This window comes from Oscarella lobularis, chromosome 2 (genome assembly GCF_947507565.1).
Source record: "Oscarella lobularis chromosome 2, ooOscLobu1.1, whole genome shotgun sequence".
NCBI lineage: Eukaryota > Metazoa > Porifera > Homoscleromorpha > Homosclerophorida > Oscarellidae > Oscarella > Oscarella lobularis.
The window spans coordinates 1,373,427-1,398,888 of NC_089176.1; the positions used below are offsets into that span (position 1 = coordinate 1,373,427).

Below are 25,462 nucleotides of genomic sequence, written 5' to 3' on the forward strand. Positions count from 1 at the left end.
GATTTGTCTCAACAAGTTCCCGGACCACGACGTTCAGAAGGCCTTGCTAGGTACGCCGTTCACCTCTCGACTGTATCGTGGCAGGAATTGCTGTAGGCTAGTTAGTTCATCGGCTCCACGAGTTACAGGAGAGTGAGTCGCGTCGAAACAGGCTTCGGAGCGTGCTAGTGCCGCTGCCGAAGCGCTCTTCAGCTTCAGTGCATGGTAGGGTTCTTTCCGTGAAAATTAGTAGATGACTTTGTTCTCGAAGGTCTGAAAAGCGTCCTACGGCGGCTCATGATGACGATAAAGGTTTGGGGCCCCCGAAAAGGATCCCACTTTTCTTCAAATATCTCATTCTTTTCTATCTAAAGATGCGAAGTTTCCCGCCGACGAATTGTCACATGGAAGCGAATCGAAAGGGGAGAGAGAAGAGGAACAAAAAAGCAATTGGCAGATTTAAAAGGCGAAGGAAGCTCGCACCGTATGGATCACAGAGGTGATATAACACGACGAGTCAGCCGAATTACGAGTGGCAGATTGTCTCACATTTTATTTTGTTAGCAAAAGAGACGTCTGAAGGACGCTTTTCTGCCAGAAAAGAAGTCAGTGGCGAAGAAACTTGAAGCAGAAAGGCACCGAGCCTCCTTGCAGCTGCAAACGAAGAAAGCGATATAGCCTAAGAAGTCGTGTCCCGCTGTTCTGACGAAGTCCACTGAGGCGGAAGGGACCCACAGCACAGCAGGATAGAGAAACTGTTGTGAAACAGGAGGAGGGCGCGGATTTTCTGATCCATATAGGGTGAATCGGGGGGAGCTTGCCGTTCTTGCTCTGTTTGATCTGCTTGAAGCGTTTTGTAGGAAAGACATGAAGATGCCTGGCAAGTATCGAAAGGCCATTTCTGTCAATCGAAGGAGAGCGAATATTTGTCCAATACAATATCGATATTGCGTGGCAATCAATTTACAAAATCAGACTCCATTTTGCGAAATGCTGATTTAATTTCGCAAAGCTCATCTTCGGCCTTGCGAATGCCATCTGTTTTGGAAATGGCCTCTACGTTGTCCAATAACTTGAAGGCTGCAGCTGCATCGGATCTCCTCATGAGCCCAAGACCCGTCTTATGTCTCGTGTTCGTGTTTTTTATTAGTGCCAATAATTTCTCCCGAACTGATTCTGGAGACTTAGATTCGCTGGCCATAGCAGACTGAGAAGACGTCGTAGTCATTCCACGAACCACGAATCACGTGATTCGAACGTAACCGGAAAACTCGTTCAAAAGCTAGCTAAACCACGCTATAGGTACTTTCAAGGCCTTCTGAAAGGATCAACTGGTAAATGAGCTGCGTTTGAGCAATCTTCGAATTTTTGTTTGAAGGATCATCACGCTATTTTTCCGGCCTCCTTGCACTTCTCTATTGCATCAGCATTACTTCTTGCTAGATCGGTTTTGAAAATTAAAAATTATTTTAGAGCAGACTGTAATAAAACAGCAGGAGTTCATTATGTATTTGTTGTAAGCTTAGTTGTATTTACGGATTTATAATAGCATTCAAAATTTTGCTGCCGTCTTTCAGTGCCGTGTTTGCGGTACGTGTCGACTCCGTGTATACTCAATGCATATATTATCCCAGCTGAATGACGCCAGGGATTTCCCCATGTTCCCCGATTCGGTTCTTATAAGCTAAGTTAGCTCATAGATGTGGTTAGCTTAAACCGAATCGGGGGACATGGGGAAATCCCTGGCGTCATTGAGCAGGGATAATATATGCATTGAGTAGGTAGGTATAAAGGTCAAGGTTTGGAAGAAGCTCCATCAGCCGGTTTCGTACTCGAGAACTGTATTACACAGAGCGAACCATGGCGTCTCGTGACCGCTATTATCAAATGATGAGGGAATCTAAGCGCGATCAACTGGAAGCAGAAGCGAAGCTTTTTCACGACTTCCTTTTGCAGTCTGAGGCTCTTCCTCTAGGGCGCATTGTCCCGCGTGCCGACCTGAAGGAACTATTCGAGAAATTTCGCTCTAACCCTGATTTGGAACCAGGAATGAAGTTTGAGAAGTACATCACCGTCATGGTGCAATTTGTGGGCGGCCTTAAGCACAGGAAGTTCAAATCCTTCGAAATTTGTCCTTGGCCTCCTAGCATGACAGATCAAGAACTTGTTCATCTGTACTTGGAAGAAAGAGAAAAGTTCTTTGAATCTACTACTTCTGGCACCTACAGAACGTTGATAAACTTTCTCCGAGGCCAAAGCAATAGCACAATCTTACGGTATGATGTGCAAATCTGCAAACTTCACTTTTAATTCTTTGCAAATATTCTAGAAAAGCAATGGGCCTAACAAAGTTTGATGTTGAACTGTCTTTTGACTGCAGTCATTTGGGACACATCGACTTCGGAAAAGTCTCTACTTCTAGCAAAAAGGAAGCCGTAATCCGCATTCTGAATAAATCAAAAGAATATACAGTTAAGCTAATGAACTGTATCACCACCAACGCAAGCGGAACGTTTGCTCTTGAAGACGAGTTGAAAATTGGAACAGATGAAGGCAGTGTAGAAATTGAGCCTGAGGAAGAGTACTCGGTGCTGTTGATATTTTCTCCCAAGAGCGTCAGCATGCACGCAACGCAGATCTTCTTTGAGTTACGTGACAGCCAGTCTGGAAAAAAGTTTGATATGCACTGCTACGCAAGGGGGAGCGTTTCACGTTCTGAAATGAATCCTCCACAAGTAGTTTCTTCCAAACCCCGACTTCGACGACCTCGGGGTCAATTCGAAACAGTTCATGGTGTTAAGCCACCAAGGTGATCTAATTAATTCCTTGGCGCTCTTGCAGAATTTTTTGTTGTATGGTTTTTTATTAGACCCTACCATGCTCTTCGATCGGGTAATTTGGGAGATTACAAAATTCCAAAAAATTTTCATGAACATATCGCCCATGGCCGACCAACTAAAGAATTTGAGAAATTGCTTTGCAAAGCACTAGGTGAGGGTAACTACGAGGAAAAACTGCAATCTCTGCTCTGGGCCGAAGAACGACAGATGCATATTGACATAAAAAAATACGACAGAAAGGAGAGAATGGAATTAGATTTCGGAGGACTTTTCAAGCTAGAGGTTGAACTTTTATATTACTTTTGATGCCTTTAAGACGTTTTAAACTTGTGTTAGGTCAAGGGTCTTGCAGAAAATCGTCCGTCACTAGTGAGAGGTGATCGCATTACTGTCATCGTTGAAGAATCGCAGAGAAGATACGTTGGGTACGTTCATCACGTGGAACTGGAGCAAGTGAAACTGAAATTTCACTACAGGTAGAATGAATGAAAACCTATTGCTAATTTGACTACTTTAGTTTTCTTATTTTTATTTAGCTTTCAAGATAAAGAGTTCCTTGCTGGAAAAAGATTTTATATTACTTTCGCGTTTCATCGTGTTCCAATGAGAGTGATGCACGAAGCTGTCTGCAATTCTAGCCACATGATTCCGACCGTGCTCTTCCCCAAAGCCGTTATGAAGTCGTTTCAGGTACAAAGCATAGAACGGTAAGATCGGTTTCTATAGTACACTTTCTGCGGTATAAACGTATTGATAATACCAGGTTTTATGACAAGGACTTAGAGTCCAACGCAGAACAGAGAAAAGCAGTCGAGAACATTGTCAGTGGAACGTCAGGATCGGCTCCGTATATCATTTTTGGTCCTCCGGGTACAGGAAAAACCAAAACTACCGTGGAAGCTATCAAGCAGGTTAATTATGAGCAATTTATTGGTGCGATGCAACTAGTTCTAACATACGGGCTGGTGCACAGGTTTTACAAAAAAGTCCTAACGTCAGAGTCTTAGCATGTGCGCCATCAAACAGTGCAGCTGATCTCATCTGTGAAAACGTCTTGAAACACATTGACGTCCGACACGTGTTTCGTATGAACGCTGAAGGAAGGAACGAATTCAGAATTGCTAAACAAATTATGGTAAGTTGAGCTTCTATGCGTTTTTTCAAATCAACACACTCTAATCAAGGAAGTGTCTTGTTATGACTACCGCACAAAATCTTTCAAATTTCCTGACAAACAAGAACTTAGTCGCTACAGAGTTATTGTCACTACCCTAGTCACAGCTGGCAGGTTTGGACGGGAGAAATAGTTGTGCCTTAGATTATTAAATATGATGAATGTAGGTTAGTCTCTGCAAAAATTGGAGAAACATTTTTCTCGCACATCTTCATTGACGAGGCCGGCTATGCAACGGAACCAGAGACTTTGATACCTTTATCAGGTCTACTTAACGACAGCAGTCAGCTTGTCTTAGCTGGCGATCCTAAGCAACTCGGGCCTATACTCAGATCAGCTATTGCCACGACGTATGGCTTGCAGGTGTCACTGTTGGAACGTCTCATGACTACGAAGTCTCTTCCTTACATCCGAAAAGAAAAAAGTCCTCATTACAATGATCGACTCGTGACAATGCTTATCAACAACTACAGATCGCATCCCGACATCATTACGGTTTCCAACGAGCTGTTTTACAACAACGAGCTGAAGTATAGAGCGGACGCAGGACTTCGATCCTGCTTTTGCAAATGGGAACACTTACCTAAAGCAGACTTTCCTGTTGTCTTTGATGACGTAATCGGAAAAGACACAAGGAAACCCGACAGCCCTTCCTTTTATAATCCAGCTGAGATCATAAAAATTGTCGAGTGGGTCGATCGCCTTCTGAATGACACCAAAGGAATCGGTGTAAGGGCAGAGGACATTGGAATTATTTCTCCTTACAGAAAACAGGCAAGCTTTCTCACGTACAAAATTCGTGACATACCAGTAAATGGCTTTCTAGGTTCAGGAAACAAGAATTGCAATTCGAAAAGAGCTCAGAGTACGAGATGAAATTAAAGTTGGAACAGTTGAAGAATTTCAGGGCCAGGAGAGGCTTGTTATAATTATTTCGACGGTAAGAAGCGACGAACAATATCTCGCTGACGACGCCTACTATAAACTCGGCTTTGTGAAAAGTCCTAAGGTAACCCAAAATTTCCACGTCTTATCCTAAATGCATTTTATATGATGTTACTTAGAGATTCAATGTTGCAATTACTCGAGCCAAGGCGCTACTCATCGTCGTTGGCAATCCGTTCTTGCTGAAGTTTGACAATTCCTGGAACAGGTAAAGGCACTCTTTAATAATTAAAAGTAAAATTTTTGACACAATTTTTTAGGTTTATGACGCACGTGTTTGAGAGAGGAGGTTTTCGTGGCAACACTGACTTCCTTCCTTCTCCAGACTTTGAGTGTCCCGAAAGCGACGATCACAGCGATGTCGTTGCCCAAGGGGCGGGAAATGAGGACAAAGGCTCGGAGTTCAGTAAGCAAATTGATCATCCGTGGAGAAGTGACAGAATATAACCTATCTACTGTATCTTGCGTGTGCATGGGCTTGTCTGTAGCTGCATCCTGATAATTGCGTGTTTGCTCATTTTTGTCAGCCTGTTTGTAAGTACTGTACGACCACGGTTTGTCTACGTAGCTTTCTTCTGTCAGTAGGCATCTAGCTTGCACTTACACACGTCTTTTCCTGGCATTCTCAAGCTTGGTTGAAGAAGTACCGGTAGTAGCAACCTTCTTTTCTCTGCATCTTCCCATTTTGTTCGGTATGAGCTGGGAGTGCCGCTGCTGCACGTGCGCTAGCTAAATCGAAACTTCCTTCTCTGTCAGCAATCTCACCGAAAAGAGCCTGCTGGGTGTCAAAATCTTCACTGCAAAGGTCAAAATGTAAGTACCTACTGTACAGTATTAGTGCGGTGCATCCGGAAAGGGAATACCGTGACGCGAAGGCCACAACTCTTGTTCCCGGAAATTTTGGTTTTGTGGTGCTAGCACAATTGCTAAAACTAAATTCTGCTATTGGCAACTCCGAACGGTACTGTAGTACTACACAGTGCCGCTTTTGAGACCTCGGACGCGCCCACGCTTTATCACGTACTGTTCAGTAGGATGACGGAACGAGTTTTGAGAAAAGTGTCAAAGTTCATTCCACCTCAAAGGCGGGCTTCTATTGCGCGGCTGCTTAACGTATCAGAGCGCGACATTCAAACAATAAAGCACAACTGCTCCGATGACACGAAAAGGCAAACGTTTGAGTTTCTTTCGAATTGGAGAGACTCGCGTGGTTCTAGTGCGTCATACGCCGACCTTAGAGAAGCAGCAGTCGTTGCTCGATGTAGTGAAGCTGTTGGAGGTGAGACGGACCTGACGTCTATACGAAGCTGATCTATTTCTTTTCAGCAATTGATGAAGAGAGCGACGTTCATGTACCAAAGAGAGAGGAGGTTGGCAATGCTAAAGTTGATGATGACAGAACGAGAAGTATTCAGCAGCTGAAAGGTATTGCAGCGGTTAATGCTGAATTTTGCTACCAAGTTGATGATCTGGCGAATGCTCTTGGTATTTCGCACCATGCCCTATTAACTTTCAAGGAAGATTTTCGTTCGCAAGCTGGAGAACAGGCTGCTGCGATTATCACAGCGTGGGAAGAAAAAGAAGAAGACGCCACCGTTGATGAACTACGAAGGATTTTGGCGGAAAATAATCTAGCTCATGTCTTGGTAGTTCAGCCATCATCTATTCCTTGCAGAGAAGCCGACAGTAGTTATAGGCATAGATTGCTTTGTGCCTATTTGAGCCATCTTATTGAAGAGAACACATTCGTCAACGTGCTTGGAACGAAGGCTGGAGGAGATAGGCAACTTCTGAGATTGGAAAAAGTCTATGTATCGCTTAAAATAGACTCAGAGTGCACAGAATACCAAATCCGTCACTCTAATCAGCAGGTAGACACTGAGATAAAAAAATATTACGCGAGTGCTGGTATAAAGCTACACAACAAAGAGTGGGACCAACTTTCTGCGGAAGAACAGCTCTCACTGTCGCAAAAGTATCTCGGCGAATTGCCTCTTAGCGCTAATTCACTGCTTGACCAAGAAGTTGACGAAGAACAAGATTCTCAAACAAATATTCCCTTTGGCGTCGTCTTTAGAGACAATCCTGCGTTAGTTATTCTAGGAGACCCTGGCAGTGGGAAGACAACCATGGTACGATGGCTGACTCTGAAATTAGCCAGAGCCTTTTTTGGAAAGTTGAGCGGCCAATCCAAGAGTACGTCCGTTGAAGTGCCTTTGAGCGAAGTTAACACTGAACTAAGCATCTCTGAAGAAACTTTTGACTTAGGTCCAATTCGTCTTCCGGTATTCGTTCGCGTAGCTGATTTTGCTCAGTATTTGTCAGAGCAAAGCAAAAAGCAGCCTAGATCTAATCACGAGCTTGCAGATTTTTTGGGCAGTAAGCATCATGGTAACGTTGAAAAGGACAATCTCGTCGTCTTTGGACCGGATCTTAATAAAATAATTAGAGTAGAGTTGGAGAGCAATCGTGTAGTTGTCGTACTTGACGGACTTGATGAAGTAACAACGTCTCGTCAGGCAGTGCTGCAAGCGGTGGAAGACTTCATGACCAATCACGTTTTGTCTGATGGCAACGCGAACCAATCACGAAAGCCATCTACGCGTAATCAGATTGTTGTTACTAGCCGCATAGCAGGCTATCGCGCTTCTTCAATACAAAAAGCTGGCGTTGCTCGTGGAGTAGTTCAGAAGATGAACAGAATCGCTGTTTCACATTTCTGTGACAGCTGGATGCTGGCATCGTTTGCTGATCACGTTCCTGGCAGCCTAGACAAGGAAGAAGGATTGCGACGGGCAAAAGAGGCATCTGCAGGTTTGCAACAAGCTCTCTTTTCTTCCACGCATCCGACACTGTATCAGTTGGCCTCGAACCCTCTTCTTCTGACCGTCTTGGCCGTTATTTACAAAAAATCAAAGAACCTTCCGCGAAAGAGAACGCGAGTCTATGACGCTGCTATAAACTTTATGGCAGACAAGTGGCGAGAGACCAAATCCAACCGAGAAACTGGTAACTGTATTATAAATGAGAGTGCGCTAATGGAATCACTTATGCGGATCGGTTACTATTTTCACGGAGAAAGTCGCACTGGCTACCTTTCAAAGGAAAAGTTGCTGAAGCATTTGAAATTATATTATTGTGACGCAGTGAGAGCTGCGGGCGAGACAGAAAAAAATTATGAAGAAGTCGCCTCTGTTCTTTTTCAAAGGCTGCACGAGAGCGTTGGTCTTCTTGCAGAAAAAGCTAATGAGTGTTACGGTTTCATTCATTTGTCTTTTGAAGAATTTCTTGCTGGCAGAGAACTGGTAAGGATTGAGGAGCCTGAAAAGACTCTAAAGGCAATTCAAAAGCTTAGCTTTGATCCGAGATGGAAAGAGCCTATTGCGCTTGGTTTGGGCTACGCCAGCATTCACTGGCACCCAAACCACTTCAATTCTCTTATATCTAGGCTTATTGAGTGTTCCACGGAGGAAGACGTATTGCCGCGAACGACTTTACTTGTTGTCCACTCTTTGAATGAATTTGAAGATGAATGTTTGAGCGAAAAAACGGTTGAAAAGTTGCAGAGGCAATTGGTAACGTTTTATGCAAAAAATGCCTCTAGACCGTCGGGCTTCGTCTGCAGACAGCTTCTGTGTGCTTTGAAGCAAACGACAAATATTAGCAGTCTTAGAGAAGTGCTTGCATCTGTCCTTAAATCCATCGTCAGGGCTGGTTCGTGTCAGGACAGTTGTACGGCAGCTGTGCTGTTGGAACGCCTTGAACTACTTGATATTGGTTCTCGTAAAGAACTTTCTGTTAATTTACATAAGGATCACTCTGATTTTAAATGGCCCATTCACGGAACACTTCGTCGTGCATCTTCTCCCCGCCAAGACACTCTACTGCAAGTTTACCTTCATCCAGGAGTGTTCATTGGTGGGGAATTTGGCGAGGAAAGACTGAATTACAGCATAGCTCACAACAGTGAGCGGAAGACCCTCAAGGAGATTGAACGTACTAGGAAAAACTTGCAAAGTCTGTTGAAAGATTTTGAATGGCCTTACTTCTTCCTAGAGAATTATGAAGACGATTTTACTATTGACACTCTACTTTCCTTCTGGTGGATGAAGTGCATTGTTTTTGCGGCCGTGACTGCAGCCTCTCACCTTTACAATTTTCTTTATATGTCGTTACTGTGCAAGGAAGATCCACGTGAGATTTCTGTTACTCTGGCCTCTCTGTTTGGCTGCTTTAGTCCTCCACCTCTTCTGTTATTAGAACTTGAAGAGAGCTCAGTAATAGAAAGATTGACGCTGACGGAAAACTTCGGAGCTCTTCTTGACGACGATAAGGAGTCTCCTAATAGTAATAGATTTGTTAGACAAGCTATTCTCAAGCTTTTTCAAAAGTTGAGGTTTGTGTTTCCGCTGGCAATACGACGTCTGTCTTTCATCAATAAACTTCGGAGGTTTGAAATGTTGCTCTCATCTAAGCCTGCAAATCTAATATCTCAAATTTTTGATACGTGGAACGCACATTTTGTCACAATATGTTGCACCCACGATAGGCCAAGTTGTTGGTCTCAGTTGACAGAATTTTGCGACTTTACGAAGCGAATTGACCAATGCTTTGCTCTAACGTTACAAGAGAACTGCACCTTGTTAGACGACAGTGAACGACTAGGGCTTTTTGACGTTACGAAGCAGCTAAGGCAATGCGAAAAAGAGAATCAAAGACAAGCGATTGAAACTATGCTAGAAGATCTAGAGTTAGTATTTAGACGAACAGAAGAAGGGCAGAAAATGGCAGAAAGTCGTCTTGATCTTTTGAAAGACAGTGTTCGTTGCAAGAAGGACGTTATGCAGTGCGAGGATAGGTTGCGCTTGTCAAGAATGAATTCTTGTGAGCTGCTCGTTACTCCTGCTTTTGCAGATTCTGCTGTAAAGCAGTTTTTGCAAGCAGATAACTGTAAGATGTTGGTCCGCCTTAGGCAAGACACTTCACTAACTAGCGTCTTCGTTGCTTTATTCGGAGGCGTTCCTCTTGTTGGCTATCCTAGCAAAGTACGAGCCTTTCAAAAGGTACAGCTGTACAAGCATTTGTCCTCTTTTGAACAGAAGCAACTGAAAGATCTGCATTTTGCTTTTGAGGAGAATGAAACTGTAGCACGTCAAGTGTATGAAGAAAATAAGACATTTTCAGGAAAGATGCCGTTAAGTGCTTTGAAAATCATTCAGCCTTCCTTTCGTCTTGAATGCATGTACAGGCCATCGTCATTTTTTGATAAACAGCTGATTGCTGCATTGCAATTGTCTGAAAGCCAAGGAGAAAAATGTTACACTTGTTCTTTGCTCAGTGCGGCTAAAGAAACTTTGAATAGCAAAAACCTAAACGAGGTGCATGATGCTGCATTGATATGCTGTGCTCTGGGCAACGTGGAAGATCTGCTATCGGAAAGTTGTTTGGATTCCGCTAATTTCACAGCCATACATTCAGCTCTAAGCGAAACTCTGAAAGCCGTTGCAGATCCTGCATCTCGCGCTTGGTTGCAGCTCACTAAGTATTTTCAACCGGTGCTAGACTCACCAACTGGTAACACCTTACTACATACTTTCTTTGAAGCTTTTCTTGAATTTGGAGGCCGCCCAGATCCTGATTTGTTTGTTCAAATGTATAATCGCGCTAGCAACCAAAAGCCGGTGCGTTTATATTTAGCCGCAGAAATACTGGCTTGCATACTGTCAGAAATTGAGGAGGAAGACGGTTACGTCTACTCGTTCGACGTCTTTGAAAAGTTGTTTCCAGTGAATACTGACTCAGACAAAGTAGACTTATCCATCGTCATTTTGAACCTTTCGAAGACCTGTTCTCTTCACTGGTGGGGAAGGAAGAAAACGGTGCCAGTTTTAGAGATGCAGCATGTTTGTAATGCGTCTTCCAGTGGTACAGTGCTTTCAGATGTGTTCACGCTGGATCTTCTTAAAATCCTTCGAGGAATTCAAGTAGCTTCTTCATATTGGAAAGAACTCCTTTACCTTTTGAAGCCTTTGGCACCTGACCCAAAACTGCAAACTCTCTGGAAACTGTTTCATTTTTCACTAAATGCAAGGAACTTACGCTACAATAACTGGACAAAACTGCGCTCAGCTAGAGACGATCTAAGAAGCATCATTTGCGAGACAAGTGACCGCGATTTCTTTTGGGGACAGGCCCTAATTGCAATTATGACATTCTTTCCCAACGAAGAAGAACAAATGTTCAATCGTCTCGTTTCTCATGCTGAAGGACTATGCAATAAGCTTGAATCATTTCAGCTGCTATTCTGGGTTCAGCCTTACGTTTGCACTAAAAATAGAAACGTTGCTTTGGAACGGTGCAAACAGTTTGCTTTCACCGTTCATGACCTTACCGACAGAGCTAGATGCTATGTCAGATTAGCTGCCGCTGAGCAACCTAACAACAGGTTAGCGTTTCTAACTGAAGCCGTTAGCTGTTTAGAGCAGCATTTTTCATCAAAGGATAACGAAGTCTCAGCCGTAGCTCTGCAAGAGATTTATCTATTTGTGAAAAATTGGCGCAAAGCGGAGAGCACATGTTCTCTTTTAACTGATTTTTACAACGTCTTGCCTACAAAATTTAAAAAGCTTTTACTTTCCACCGAATTGCTACATCCAGCAGGAATGCAACTACTTCATAAGATCTCCGCTAAAACCATCAAACCTGAATGCTATGCCATTCTAGTTCTTGCTTTTCGAGTGCGGGATGCTTTAGTTTTTAGTAACAGCTGCTTAGAGTTGCGTAAAGAAAAGTTTATCTGGGCAGTTGTGGCGGAGAGCGGGAGGAAAAAGAACGACTTAAAGGAGGCGGCTTTACGAAGGCTTTATCATTTAACAGAGCAGGGATGTTTAGACTTGACTGTGTCCAGTGCTCTGTGTCTGGAAAGTTTGCTCTTCCAAGCTATTGAAAGAAACCAAATAATTGACATTCTTTCTTTTCTTCGTCCGGCATCAGTTTGCGCTGTAGAACTGTTTTTCACCTGGCTGTGTTGTGACAAACTTGATCAAGATATCTGCGCCTTTTCTGCATTGATCTGGGCGGAGGTTCATGGTCTAAATTCAACTGTTAAAGGATATGTTTCAAACTTGCTCCACAGCGAACTGGACATCTATCGGCATCGCGCTGAAAAGCTTTGCCTTCGTAGTTGGCGTCCTTACTACACGGCATTTGAAAAACAGGAATTTCTTCAAAGCGTCTCCTCGAGCTGGTTACTGCGATGGATTTGGCATAATGATCTAGGCTTTTTTGAAACTCTCTTGTTGGCACCGGAAGAGGAGCATACCTTACGTCTGCTTGAGTACATTGGTGCCGCAGACGAGCTGGTAGGAAGCAGAATGATTGAATATATCTGCACAGGTACGCAGCCGTCTGTTCGAAAGTGCTTGATGTCGTCGCTCTGTAGTTTATGCCATCTAGACGGAGACGTCAACCGTACACTTCCTGACGAGTGTTTGAAACACTTGGAAAGTGCTGTTTTCTTTCTTTTTCTCGACCCTGACGCAACTGAATTTGATCCAACAAGTTCACAAATGAGGTTTTGTGGTTGCAACGGAGCGAATTTGCTTCAAGAAGCTGAAAAAGGCGTTGGTGAAGAATTTCAAATAGATAGTAGCTTGATTTGTAGGCAGATATGCGAAAAGTACTTCCCTACAGTCATGCGCTTCTTTCGGGAAGCGCTCTTTGTAATCCACAATGGCACAATTTCTACTGAATCGCAAACTTGGGCGGTGAAACGATTTATACGCAACTTTACAAAACTTGCCGAAGACAAGGACAAGAAAGACTCCGGAATTTCTTTATCAGTGCAGGCTATAAAATTTATGCTATCTGAAGTTCTTAGACTTAATTGGATTCCAGACGAAAAGGCCATGGATCCAGTTGGTCATTTATTAAAAACCGCAAAAGACGTTAATCCGCAAGTCTTAGACGTTATTGTACAATGCATCTGTTATTCAGCTGGAAGTAAAACGACTTTCAACGCTTTGGGGCTTAATGAGGTTATCGGAAATTCCGATATCGGTGATTTGATGATTTGTCTGGGGGCATTGGCTCGACGGACTCCGGCTGCGTTATGTAATATTGCAGACAAGCGCCCCGAATTAGCTTCTATCCTTCGCTCTATTTTGGAGCCGAAAACGCACGGATTTGTTGCATGTCAAGGTGCTCTGGCAGCGTTAGCTTCTCTTGACTGCCTAACCCGACAGTCTGTGGAGGTGATCTTAGGAAGTCTGCGGTATAATAGATTTACAGCTAGAGTGATTTTCTTCGAAGTGAAGAACATACGCTCTGTTGAAGACGATGCTTTGGAGCTCCTTCAAAGCCGACTCAACAGTAGGAGTGCCCTTGAGGTAGCTGTAGTGGCTCGCCTTTTGGGTTTTTTAGCGAAACACCGCGGGCTAACGTCTAGCCAACGGTCTGGCTTGATATCTTCACTCCAGGAAGCAGCTGGAAAGTTGTCAGAATTTATATTTGACCAACCCCTCTATCCTGCTTGGCTCTCTGGCAAAGCCCACACCTTGAAGACCTTGTCGTCTCTTCTTTCAGAAACTCTGGCGGAAGTGATGAGAATTCTTTTGCAAGAGCCAGCTTCTGTACCGTATCAACTTGGCGAACCCGACTCTAAAGGTGTGTACCAGTACGTTGCGAAATATGATAGTCCAACGGAGAAAGATGCTACTGCTACTCCAATCTGGTACAAATATAGGCCGTCAAGGAACTGCTGGTATTGGACACCGTTCGAAAATTATATCTGTTGGATGCCGGTGTCAACGATTGAAGTGCGCAAGCATGATAAAGTGGCAGATGGGGAACAGGGAAAATGGACTGGTGATAAACCAGTAGAGCCAAATCAACGTCAGATTCGCTTTCTAAATCAGCGAAATCCCAAACCGTCAGAAAAAATTGTAGGGTACAATGACGAAACTGTGTTTGACTTTGATCCGCATTGTCCGTAAAATTGCTGTGGTGGTTTGTCTCTTGCCATACGAGTTTATTGATCCACCCGTGTTTTTCGCGGTCGTAAATCGTAGAGCCCGGATAACGTGGCGCTCCTATTTAGTATCTAGTGGCAGTGTCAAGAAGAATCTATCCACCGTAGTTACTGTAGTCAGAGAAACAATATCAGTCGCAAGACGAGTGAAGGGAAAATTGTCATCATCTTTCCTTAGTTTCCTGCCTACTGGCTACCCACTCTCTTTTTACGTTCACGATACCAAATAGCAGTTTAAAAGATTGACGGGAAATTTCAAGTAAAGGCAAGATCAGAGCGTTTATGTCACATAAACGCTCTGATCTAAGAAATTTCCCGTCAATCTTTTAAACTATGTGAGCCTTTTGGCTCACTGAGTCAGCTGTTTTTGACGCTTTTTCACACCATAGTTCAACGCTCTTCTTTCAGCCAAGCACATTTACCAAATTTGGCTACTGACATTGTCTGTACGAATCCCAGAATTATTTTCAACTTTCAAGTGACAGTGTTTATCCGTATCTAATTTGGTCTTCGAGTCACGTGATCTGCAGACGTCGGGGTCTTTTGCTTTTAGGATTGTTTCTCCGCTCACCCTTTGCGCAGAAAGGTTAGCACTTAGTACCGTAGGCTTTTGTCTGGCAACGATTGGTGACGCGGGTCCCTTATGGGCAAAAGTGCACTTGTGTACCTTCCTTGTACCGTAACCAAGCACTCGTTCCATCATCAGTATAGCACTTAGGCCTATATGTTAGATCCGGCACAGTTCAGTGCGAGCGATGGCGTCGTCACAGTGGGAGAAACGGTTGAGGCCAAAATTCCACGTCGCAGTTTCTCATACAGCCGAAATGATAGAAGATGGAACAATTTTGGACATCCTGTTTGCTAAAAATGTGTTGACTTTTTGCCAGTATGAAAAGCTGAGATCATCTAGCTCAAAGGAAGCAGCCAGATCATTGCTCATCGGCCTCAAAATTGGTACCAAATTCGACGCGTTTCTTGCCATTCTTCCTGAAGTAGAAGGAGCAAAAGAGTTACACCGCGAGCTTACTGAAGGTCAAGCTTCTTCAAGGAGTGAGTCTGACTCTGACTCTGACTCTGACTCCGACCAAGATGTACAGACCATCTTAACTGTTTCCGTGCTGAAAAAGTATGAACACGTGTATAAAAAGCACAGGCACAGTTTTCGGAGCGCAATAAAAAAGGCGTTTTCAGAAGTGCGTCACAAACGAGTTAGAGTTGATGAAACTTATCCTAAGAAAGTGTGCAAATCGGATTCTGATTTTGCTATCACAAAGACGGTGGTTTTCAAGATAGTCTTTCCCAACATAAGAAATCGCCAGGTATTTGAGCCCCATTGCCAGCGCATTATCCGGGAACTAGCAAGAGTAATGGACATCCGTGAAGACCAGGTCGAAATTTTTGTTTCTGACGGATCGTACATTTTGTCAATAACTGTAACTGTACCGGGCAGGGGATTTATTTGCTTCATGGCAGCTCTAGACGCTCCTAGCAACCTTGATTTTCTTTGCACCGTTGATGATAAAGTCATTGTAATGATTGACGGACTAATTGAAATTTTCCTTGGCCATTTATACGACTCGACACGAGAAGTAGACAAGCGTCCTTCCTGCGAGTGAGAGATACGAGATAAAAATTCTACTTACTAAGACAGTTCTTGCAGAGATGCGCCTAAGCGCATTCTGAAGACTTGTGCCAATGATCCATTAATTCCCAGGAAATGTAAGTTGAGCAGCATATATATTGTGTATATACGCTTGCAGATTTGCTTGCAGCATACAGCTCTTTGAAATCTTTGAACGCATCTGAGCCAAAGCCCAACCATGGTAAAGACAGTCATTTAGGTTTTTTTGCTTATCCGTCTCTTTAGACGAAACTCTCAGTCTGCCTTCTTTTGAAGAGGATAGGACTGTGAGCGGTAAGACAGATAATGATGCTCTGAATCTCTCTAATCAACCGTTTGGTTTCGTACGCTAGAATTGTATTTTGGAAAACAAACTAAGCCGACTCGCGACCGCTATTTTGAAAAGACGATGAAGGAATCCAAGCGCGGTCAACTGGAAGCAGAAGCGAAGCCTGTTCACGACTTCCTCTTGCAGTCCGAGGCTCTTCCTATTGGGCGCAGTCGATTTGAAACAGTTCTTGGCGTCAAGCCACCAAGGTGATCTAATTTCTTGGTGCTCTTGGAGACTTTTTGTTGTATGATTGTACTTTTTATTAGACCCAACCATGCCCTTCCTTTGGATTATTTGGGAGAGTTTAAAATTCCAAAACGTTTTCATGAACGTATTGTCCATGGCCGAGCAACTCAAGAATTTGGGAAACTGCTTTGCAAAACGCTAGGTGCAGGTAACTACGAAGAAAAACTACAATGTCTGCTCTGGGCTGAAGAACGGCAGATGCATATTGACATCAAAAAATACGACAGGAAGGAGAGAATGGAATTAGATTTTGGAGGATTTTTCAAACTAGAGGTTGAATTTTTCAAATTACTTTTGATGTCTCTCAGACTTTTTTGTTTAAAAGGTCAAGGGTCTTGCAGAAAATCGACCTTCATTAGTGAGAGGCGATCACGTTACTGTCATCATTGAAGGATCGGGGAGAAAATACGTTGGGTACGTTTACCACGTGGAAGTTGAGCAAGTAAAACTGAAATTTCACAGCAGGTGAAAGGAATAAAACTTTTTGTTATTTAATTTGACTACCACAAGTTTAGCTTTCAAGATAAGGAGTTCCATTCGGAAAAAATATTTTATATTACTTTCTCGTTTCATCGAGTTCCAATGAGAATAATGCACAGCGCTGTCTGCAATTCCAAGCACATCATTCCGACCGTGCTTTTTCCGCAACATATAGCTGTTTTAAAGTCTCGCAAGGTACAAAGCATAGAACGGTAAGAGGATTAGTTTATATAGTACATTCTATGCACATAAAGATATTGCCAATGTCAGATTTTATGACAAAGACTTGGAGTCCAATGCAGAACAAAGAAAAGCAGTTGAAAACATCGTCAGTGGAACGTCAGGACCGGCTCCGTATATCATTTTTGGCCATCCGGGTACAGGAAAAACAAAAACTGCTGTGGAAGCTATCAAGCAGGTTATGAGCAATTTATTGAATTAATGCATCTAGTTCTATAATACTGCCTGGTGCGCAGGTTTTACAAAAAAGTCCTGACGTCAGAGTCTTGGTCTGTTCACCGTCAATCAGTGCAGTTGATCTTATCTGTGAAAACGTTTTGAATCACGTTGACGTCCGACAAGTGTTTCGCATGAACGCTGAAGGAAGGAGCACATTCAGAATTTCTAAAAAGGTTATGGTAAGTTGAGCTAAAACACGTTTTACAAATCAACGAGATCTATTCAAGGAAGTATCTTGTTATGACTACCGCACAAAATATTTCAAATTTCCTGACAAACAAGAACTGAGTGGCTACAGGGTTATTATCACTACCCTAGTCACAGCTGGCAGGTTAGGAAGAGAAAATTTTTGTGCCTCAGATTATTAAATATAATCAATGAGTAGATTAGTCTCTGCAAAAATTGGAAAAACATTTTTCTCCCACATCTTCATTGACGAGGCCGGCTATGCAACCGAACCAGAGACTTTGATACCTTTATCAGGTCTACTGAACGACAGCAGTCAGCTTGTCTTAGCTGGCGATCCTAAGCAACTCGGGCCTATACTCAGATCAGCTATTGCGACGACGTATGGCTTGCAGGTGTCACTGTTGGAACGTCTCATGACTACGAGATCTCTTCCTTACATCCGAAAAGAAAAAAGTCCTCATTACAATGATCGACTCGTGACAATGCTTATCAACAACTACAGATCGCATCCTGACATCATTACGGTTTCCAACGAGCTGTTTTACAACAACGAGCTGAAGTATAGAGCAGACGAAAGACTTCGATCCTGCTTTTGCAAATGGAAACACTTACCTAAAGCAGATTTTCCTGTTGTCTTTGATGACGCAATCGGAAAAGACACGAGGAAAGCCGACAGTCCTTCTTTTTATAATCCTGCTGAGATTATAAAAATCGTCGAGTGGGTCGATCGCCTTCTGAATGACACCAAAGGAATCGGTGTAAGGGCAGAGGACATTGGAATTATTTCTCCTTACAGAAAACAGGCAAGCTTTTGCACGTACAAAATTCGGGACATACCGTACCAGTAAATAATGGCTTTCTAGGTTCAGGAAACAAGAATTGAAATTCAAAAAAAGCTCAGAGTGCGAGATGAAATTAAAGTTGGAACAGTTGAAGAATTTCAGGGCCAGGAGAGGCTTGTTATAATTATTTCGACGGTAAGAAGCGACAAACAATATCTCGCTGACGACGCCTACTATAAACTGGGTTTTGTGAAAAGTCCCAAGGTAACCCAAAATTTTCCACGTCTTATCCCCCCAAATGCATTTTATATGATATTACTTAGAGATTCAATGTTGCAATTACTCGAGCCAAGGCTCTGCTCATCGTCGTTGGCAATCCGTTCTTGCTGAAGTTCGACAATTCCTGGAACAGGTAAAGGCACTCTTTAATAATTAAAAGTAAAATTTTTGATACAATTTTTTAGGTTTATGACGCACGTGTTTGAGAGAGGAGGTTTTTGTGGCAACACTGACTTCCGTCCTTCTCCCGACTTTGAGTGTCCCGAAAGCGACGATGACAGCGATGTCGTTGCCCAAGGGGCTGGAAATGAGGACAAAGGCTCGGAGTTCAGTAAGCAAATTGATCTTCCGTGGAGAAGTGACAGAATATAAGGTATCTGCTGTATCTTGCTTTTTTGTGCATGGGCTTGTCTGTGGCTGCGCTGCATCATGATAATTGCGTGTTATTTTTTTCTTAGCCTGTTTGTACGACGTTCAAAATGTATGTGGCTACTGTATGTATATCCAGCTGCGCGCCAGCCTCTGCGCGCCTTTACATAAATAAGACGTTCCCGGACCACGACTTTCATGGATTTGGAAACAGAAGGCCTTGCTAGGTACGCCGTTCACCTCTTGACTACATCGTGGCAGGAATTGTTGTAGGCTAGTTCATCGGCTTCACGAGTTGCAGGAGGAGTGCGTCGCGTCAAAACAGGCTTCGGAGCGTGCTAGTGCCGCTGCCGAAGCGCTCTTCAGTGGATGGTGGGGTTCTTTCCGTGAAAAGTAATAGATGATTTCGTTCTCGAAGGTCTGAAAAGCGTCCTACGGCGGCTCATGATGACGACAAAGGTTTGGGGCCCCCCGAAAGGGATCCCACTTTTCTTCTCATTCTTTTCTAAAGACGCGAAGTTTCCCGCCGACGAATTGTCACATGGAAGCGAATCGAAAGGAGAGAGAGAAGAGGAACAAAAGCAATTGGCCGATCTAGATCGAATTCTAGCGAAAGCGAAGGAAGCTCGCACCGTACGGATCACAGAGGTGAAATAACACGACGAGTCAGCCGAGTTACGAGTGGCAGATTGTCTCACACTTTATTTTCTCAGCAAAAGAAACGTCTGAAGGACGCTTACCTGCCAGAAAAGAAGGCAGTAGTGAAGAAAGCAGAAAGGCACCGAGCGTCCTTGCAACTGCAAACGAAGAAAGCGATAAAGCCTAAGAAGTCGTGTCCCGCTGTTCTGACGACGTCCACCGAGGCGGAAGGAACCACAGCACAGCATGATAGAGAAAAAACTGTTGTGAAGCAGGAGGAGGACGCAGATTTGCTGATTCATATAGGGTGAATTTGGGGCTTGCCATTCTTGCTCTATTTCATCTGGTTCAAACGTTTTGTAGGAAAGACATGAAGATGCCTGGCAAGTATCGAAAGGCCATTTCTGTCAATCGAAGGCGAGCAAATATTTATACAATTTTTGATCTTATGACGATTAATAGGCTTACCGGTCAGCTCGATGAAGAGTTTGCTGGTTCACGTGACGAGGATGCATCTCAGCCATTCATCAGTCAACTAGAACAGACAGTACGAAGACAGCAAGATTCCTGATTATTTGGTTGCGATGAGCTGTCTCACATTTAGTTTTCTCTTGCTGATCAGCCTTCTAAATTCCGATCTTTACAACACTTGGAGCCGGCATCTCCTTCTGTATTGACTTACAGTGGCGTTGAGGTTCAAGGGGTTTATGTGCTAATAAATGCGTGTTTACGTTTTCTTTCTAGGATCTTGTGCAGTTCTCCATATTTCTGTTCGAGATCAGACTCAGGCGTCTTCAAAGAGAAATCAATAAGGTGCTCTCATTTAGTGGTCTTAGTTTATTTTGTAGTAGTAGTATTGATTGCCTAAAAGATGGCAGTAGAAGTCTTGTCACCCATTTTGGAGGCCAAGGAAAGGTAAAGCAATTATCTATGCGATACTGGCTCAGGTTCAAGTCATTGTTTAGAATTGATCCTCAGATTTACAATGCAGCGTCATTTATCTTGCAACCTCACACTGTTCGGCAGTTTCAAGAAGAAGAGGAAGCGATTCACCATAGTTAGTGTAGAACAATATTACCTTGGGCACAAGACGCGAAATTAATCGTCGTTCTTCCTACTGGCCGCTTTCCTCATACCTTCGCTAAGTGGACTCGTCAAGCCTGAAGCTGTTGGTTCTCTGCGTTATTTAATATTTCTTTCGTCGAACGCTCCTTGGCACGGACTCACTTGCCAGTGATGGGACAAGCGTTTGTCATGTTGATCGAATCTGCTACCGCGAGGGAAAGTCACGCGGCCGAGACTCACGTGCTTTTGTCGCTGATTCCAGGAACACTTTTGCATATCGAGTCGAGTCGTGATGTCGCGCAATCGTCAGGTCGCCACATCTGGCCCCGATGAAGTACAACTGGCAGCCGCCATAGTGGGCATGGCCATGGTGGAACAAGCGAAGGAAATGCCGCGAGTCCAGCAAGTGGTTGAAAGACACCACGTCCAGGCAGTGCGTATGCGAACGGAGGGAGGAGGCGAAAGAATGATTATGCATAGACGCCAGCAGATTGAAGTTGTTGAGCGCCCATCGGCCCAAGCTCAGGCTCTCGCCAGAGTCGGCAATGCTCTCTTTGAGGCCGCATTGGATTCTGACTCAGACTGATTTAAGCTTCCGCGCTTCTTTGGCGAACTCTATTTCAGTTGCTCTTTGCTCGCTGTCGTTTTTCAAGTACGCTTCGTTCTTTTTTCTGGTCTTTTTGACGCTCTTCCCGCTTAGTCTTGCACCTTCTTGGAAAAATAAACGGTCGTTTTTTGAAGCCCCACCCATGTAGGCGTGTTCTCGTTAGCATTTCACGTGAATGTGTTTGTGCGTTTTCGTGACGTGTCAGTGACCAGGAATGTGCGTGGGCTCCCTAGGCAGGCGGATGTCATAGAATATAAATAGCTAAGACCTATTACCTATTTGAGCCAAACAAGACCTATTACCTATTTGAGCCAAACAAGGAATTTAATGAAGGAGGGTTCATTGAATTACACAATGCAGACTTTGCGCAATTGTAATTCACAGATCTGCATATGACATACTACAGACGTACATACATGCATGCATACTGTACGAGTAGAAAAAATCAGTGTTTGATTTACCCTCTTCTTTGACTTCCCTTTTGGCCGCGCCAAATTCCTCTTATGCGCTCCCAGGCTTCTCGGACAACGACGAGTGTTCGTCTGATTTTATCCAGAAAATCGATAACCCGCCCACGCCTGTGTCTGCTGCTTGGACTGAGAAAAGCGAATGCCAGATCGAGAGAAGGGTCAAGATCAACTTCGATTCTAAGAATGACGCTCGTCGGTTCCGAAGCTGCGTTTTCGTCGGTAAAAGAAATTGGATTCAGTCGTCTCTTATCCTTCATCCGCGTCACCTCTTCTTTGCTTATGAGCTCGGGCACATTTTCTTGAACAGACGTCAGATCACTTATGAATGATCTATGAGTGCTTTCTTTCTCGTAGATGAGTTTCTTGATTGTCTCTTGGGTGCCGTCGTTTCTAAGATAAGCGGCACTAATGACGGTCACATTGAAGCCAAGCTCTTTTAGAGTTGTCAAGGTATTGATTGTTATGGCTTTGTTCAAAGAGGTATCCGTCATCTGGTAGTCTACTTTCTTCTCATCAATAACTGTTCCTAAAAACAGAAATAAAGGTAGCTATATGCAGACGTCACGTTTGCTGTTTTAGGTACCTTTGACAGCAGCAACAGCAGCGACAGCAAGGAGAATGTGGACGATGCTCATCATCGACTTGAAAGGTATCGCTCGAACAGTTAGGCTAAAATATGACCAACTGGAATAAGGCCAGCCGTATATATAGCGTGAGGTGAGAGGACGCACATTGCTGAGGTAAGCGACTACGAGGTAAGACAAACCCTGCTTTCGTAGTAACCAACAGCCGCTATTTCCTCTCCCATATATCCCTTGTCTGAGGCCTTTCCTATTCCGCTTCAGTCATATCTTATTGTAGTCTGGAGGCTCTGCCCTTCCTCTCCCAGCGAAGGGTGTCCAGACTAATCCTATTCATTGCCTCCTACGCCTTCCCTCGCGTCCTTTCTCCCCTTCCCTGCAGCTATACGGATATGTCACCAAGTGGTTATTCACAGAGCCCTATAATAAGACCATGGGATGAGGAAGGAGACGGAGACTAGATCCTCTCCATAAAAAGAGTTCAAAGAAACGACCATTTAGAGACTCATTTAGAATCAGATGAGTTAACGTTTGCCAAGAAATGCTAGGTTGTGGGGAGCTTGTGGGGCGGACACGGCACTGGACACGGCACTGGACACGGCACTGGACACTGGACACGGCGACACAGCTCGGCGACACTGTAGAGATCGAGCGCGCTAACGAAATGGGTGGGCGATTTTCCACAGGCGAAATCGCTGAGGACGTGCCCGTCAGCCAGCTCTCGCTCCGATTTACGTCAAAGTACAGAATAGTGCGTAAGATAGGTCAAGGAGCTTTTGGATCGGCGTACGAGGTGCGCGAAAAAGCGACGAATTCGCTTTGGTGCGCAAAAGTGGCCAAAGTAAGGAGAGGAGTAAATCTAGACGAGGTAGAGACAGCGTTTAGAAGGTTCCAAAAAAAAGAAGAAAACATATTCGGTTCAGATACCGGAGATAAAAGAAATGAAGAAATTCGACCATCCTCAAATCGTTCAATTTCAGGAAGCGATCTTAGACGACGTTCTCAATCACGTCTACATCATCATGGAATTCTGCGACGGCGGCAACTTGAAGCAGTGGATCAGACGAAATCGAAAACACGGCCTCCTCACAGAACCAGTGAACAGAAGAAATTAATTAATTAATTAATTAATTAAATTTCTGTATTCTAATATTTTTTAGTTGATTTTGCAGATGCTCTGTCAGATCTGTCGCGCGGTGCACAGCTGTCATCAGCTGCAGACGATGCATCGCGACTTGAAGCCGGAGAACATTCTTCTCGATCGAGAGAGGCGAATCAAATTGTGCGATTTTGGCGTGGCCCGGCAGCTCGACCGGAATCACGCCGCGACGTCGTTTTGCGGTAAAGAAAACGAAAGACAAAGGTTATTCATTAATTAATTATTGAAAATGTTAGGAACTCCTCCGTATATGTCGCCTGAAGTCTTTCTTGCTTACATGAGAGGCACTTCTAGCAAAACAGGGTAAGAATTAGTGGAAATATAATGCCTGCTCCTCATAATATTTTCTCTTAGGTATGACTTTATGTCTGAAGTGTGGTCTATTGGTTGCATTCTTTTGGACATGGCGACGTGCAAAGGCGTCTTTTTCACTGTAAGTACGATGCTGTCTTTAGATGCCGTCGTGTGCATATTCTTCCTGAAGGAACGCGGATCGCCTAGAGGTCTCGAAGTAGCAGACGCACTCAATAAATCGTCAAGCGGTGCTGCAACGAAAGAGTCCGAATTACAGCAGATATTCGACGAAGAAATTCCGCCAGTTAGCGAGAAACTTTTAATAGGCAATTAATTCAGTTCAAATTTTGAACCTTAGGGATACATAATAATTCGGCGGATATTGCCGCAGATGCTGAGATTTCAGCCTGAAGATCGAATCACGTTGGAAGCGATTCTGACCGACCCCGAAATACGAGAAGCGCTGGAAACTCCAGACGAAAGTAAGCTTTGCTTCAACCTTATCCTTTTCCTAACCTATCTTCCAGGTAAATGGCATGAAAGTATCAGTCCTGCTCACAGCCTGGCGCAGGACGGGTCATCAGTGTAGAGGGTAAAAACGCGTCACTCAAGCTTGATTAATTGGTTCCTATTCTCGAGAGTACAGATGTTCAATATTTATATAACGTTAATTATCAATGCAGTTGCTTGAATTTGTTTATACGCAAAAGACTTAGAAGTGATCCTCTAGAGATGAGTCAAAAAATAATCCTCTGAAGTATTTGGCTAATTAACGCTAAATAATAATGCAACTCGCTTCCGGTTTCTGACTGTTTAGAATTCGACTATAGATGTCTTCTTTCTGCCGCGACGAAGGTTCACAGTCCCACGAATAGACTTGATTTCCATCCAGGCACGGTCTCATTGGCTCTTGCTGGTAGATTCTCTTGCGCATGCTTGTCTCAATAAGGCAATCGTCTCCAGTGGGACATCGCGTCAGAACAAAGAACAGATTATCCAGACCTTAGGGAGAGAGAAAAGCAGATAAGAAATTATTTCCCAACGTTTAAAAAAATTATAAGTTTGCTTTTTACCTGTCCTATGTTTCGCATAGTCTAACAGTATTCTATAGAATCCGTCGACTCTGGTGAGAAGAATCCGCGCCTCTGACGTATTGTAGCACAAAACGATGACGTCGAAATTCTTCCCGTCGACGTATCGAAGACACTCGGTGCTTAGCAGTTCATGTCGCAGAATCACCATGGATACAAATTCGATTTCCTCCCGACGACAGTCCTTCTGGAGCGAACGGGCCACTTTGAGCGGCTCGTCGAAGTCACGACCAATGACAGCAACTCGCTTCATAATCGAAATTTCATCCGAAGTCTCGTTCTGGACGACATCTTCTCGTCCACTAAAGAAGTTCATGTCAGCTTCTTCAGCTCCAGAAGAACTAGAAGACGATGCCAACACAACGCTCGTAGGAAACGTTCCACCGTCGGTTTCATCATCGCCCCCAGTGGGGGTGTCCACAGACGATTCTTCGACTTCTCGACTCCTCGCCTCGGCCACATTTCCAAAATCATTTGATTTTTCTTTGTCATTTGTAGACACGGTGCTCGCTCGACTGACATCGTTGCTACTGCTACTGCTCGACTCCTCTTCGACGAAGCCCGATGCGTCCGGATTGAAGAAATGAAAGTCGTTTGCGCCGACGCCGCGAGCGTACGTTCGTCGATATTCGTTGCTGCGGCGACGATCGCGCGACGATCGCGTGGAGTCGGAGAAAAACGTTTGGACGGCGCTGTTGAGGCGCTCCGTTAGCTTCGGTCCGCTCGGCTCTCGCTCGTCGTTCGGTGCCATTTCCTCGCGACCTTCGTGCAAACCGTACATGTCCAAGCCGATTGCGTCCATTTTTTTAGGTACCGGGAATTCAGGACTTACGT

The 25,462-nt window shown here is 44.0% G+C and overlaps 5 protein-coding genes and 2 long non-coding RNA genes across 9 annotated transcripts; 5 read left to right on the forward strand and 2 right to left on the reverse strand.

The window, feature by feature from the left end:
- Positions 1-3: 3 nt before the first annotated feature.
- Positions 4-1,523, forward strand: LOC136183706 (uncharacterized). Of its 3 annotated transcripts, none has more exons than XR_010669225.1 (6): positions 4-50; positions 97-204; positions 251-291; positions 354-478; positions 544-780; positions 830-1,523. It is a non-coding gene; the product is annotated as an uncharacterized lncRNA (long non-coding RNA). The 3 variants fall into 3 exon arrangements; XR_010669224.1 differs by having other exon boundaries at positions 5-50; positions 840-1,523; XR_010669223.1 differs by having other exon boundaries at positions 8-50; positions 544-1,523.
- A 256-nt stretch (positions 1,524-1,779) lies between these two features.
- LOC136200132 (putative helicase mov-10-B.1) lies at positions 1,780-5,560 on the forward strand. Its single transcript, XM_065990474.1, has 12 exons — positions 1,780-2,255; positions 2,309-2,788; positions 2,849-3,101; positions 3,156-3,295; positions 3,356-3,526; positions 3,583-3,730; positions 3,793-3,954; positions 4,004-4,107; positions 4,161-4,767; positions 4,820-5,002; positions 5,058-5,146; positions 5,199-5,560. The coding sequence occupies exons 1-12, from the start codon at positions 1,840-1,842 to the stop codon at positions 5,383-5,385; spliced, it is 2,940 nt and encodes a 979-aa protein (XP_065846546.1). The 5' UTR covers positions 1,780-1,839; the 3' UTR covers positions 5,386-5,560.
- An 8,938-nt stretch (positions 5,561-14,498) lies between these two features.
- On the forward strand, positions 14,499-18,910 carry LOC136200130 (putative helicase mov-10-B.1). Its single transcript, XM_065990473.1, has 16 exons — positions 14,499-14,552; positions 14,698-15,578; positions 15,627-15,685; positions 15,739-15,789; positions 15,834-15,881; positions 15,941-16,124; positions 16,185-16,437; positions 16,490-16,629; positions 16,680-16,856; positions 16,915-17,062; positions 17,121-17,282; positions 17,331-17,434; positions 17,489-18,095; positions 18,156-18,338; positions 18,398-18,486; positions 18,539-18,910. Exons 2-16 carry the CDS (start codon positions 14,722-14,724, stop codon positions 18,723-18,725), a joined length of 3,249 nt encoding a protein of 1,082 aa, XP_065846545.1. The 5' UTR covers positions 14,499-14,552; positions 14,698-14,721; the 3' UTR covers positions 18,726-18,910.
- Positions 18,911-18,918: 8 nt separating this feature from the next.
- Positions 18,919-21,172, forward strand: LOC136200133 (forkhead-associated domain-containing protein 1-like). The gene is made up of 11 exons (XM_065990475.1): positions 18,919-18,949; positions 18,996-19,094; positions 19,141-19,181; positions 19,234-19,370; positions 19,436-19,668; positions 19,725-19,778; positions 19,824-19,908; positions 19,966-20,055; positions 20,106-20,174; positions 20,233-20,276; positions 20,327-21,172. The coding sequence occupies exons 1-11, from the start codon at positions 18,921-18,923 to the stop codon at positions 20,421-20,423; spliced, it is 978 nt and encodes a 325-aa protein (XP_065846547.1). The 5' UTR covers positions 18,919-18,920; the 3' UTR covers positions 20,424-21,172.
- A 232-nt stretch (positions 21,173-21,404) lies between these two features.
- Positions 21,405-22,733, reverse strand: LOC136200384 (uncharacterized). The gene is made up of 3 exons (XR_010673372.1): positions 22,579-22,733; positions 22,087-22,504; positions 21,405-22,029 (listed from the first exon to the last, which is right to left on the reverse strand). It is a non-coding gene; the product is annotated as an uncharacterized lncRNA (long non-coding RNA).
- LOC136200382 (serine/threonine-protein kinase Nek3-like) lies at positions 22,699-24,303 on the forward strand. Its single transcript, XM_065990767.1, has 8 exons — positions 22,699-22,952; positions 23,008-23,181; positions 23,245-23,425; positions 23,480-23,546; positions 23,598-23,676; positions 23,728-23,841; positions 23,896-24,019; positions 24,065-24,303. Exons 1-8 carry the CDS (start codon positions 22,749-22,751, stop codon positions 24,124-24,126), a joined length of 1,005 nt encoding a protein of 334 aa, XP_065846839.1. The 5' UTR covers positions 22,699-22,748; the 3' UTR covers positions 24,127-24,303.
- Positions 24,166-25,437, reverse strand: LOC136200383 (uncharacterized). The gene is made up of 2 exons (XM_065990768.1): positions 24,611-25,437; positions 24,166-24,539 (listed from the first exon to the last, which is right to left on the reverse strand). Exons 1-2 carry the CDS (start codon positions 25,428-25,430, stop codon positions 24,313-24,315), a joined length of 1,047 nt encoding a protein of 348 aa, XP_065846840.1. The 5' UTR covers positions 25,431-25,437; the 3' UTR covers positions 24,166-24,312.
- Positions 25,438-25,462: the final 25 nt, after the last annotated feature.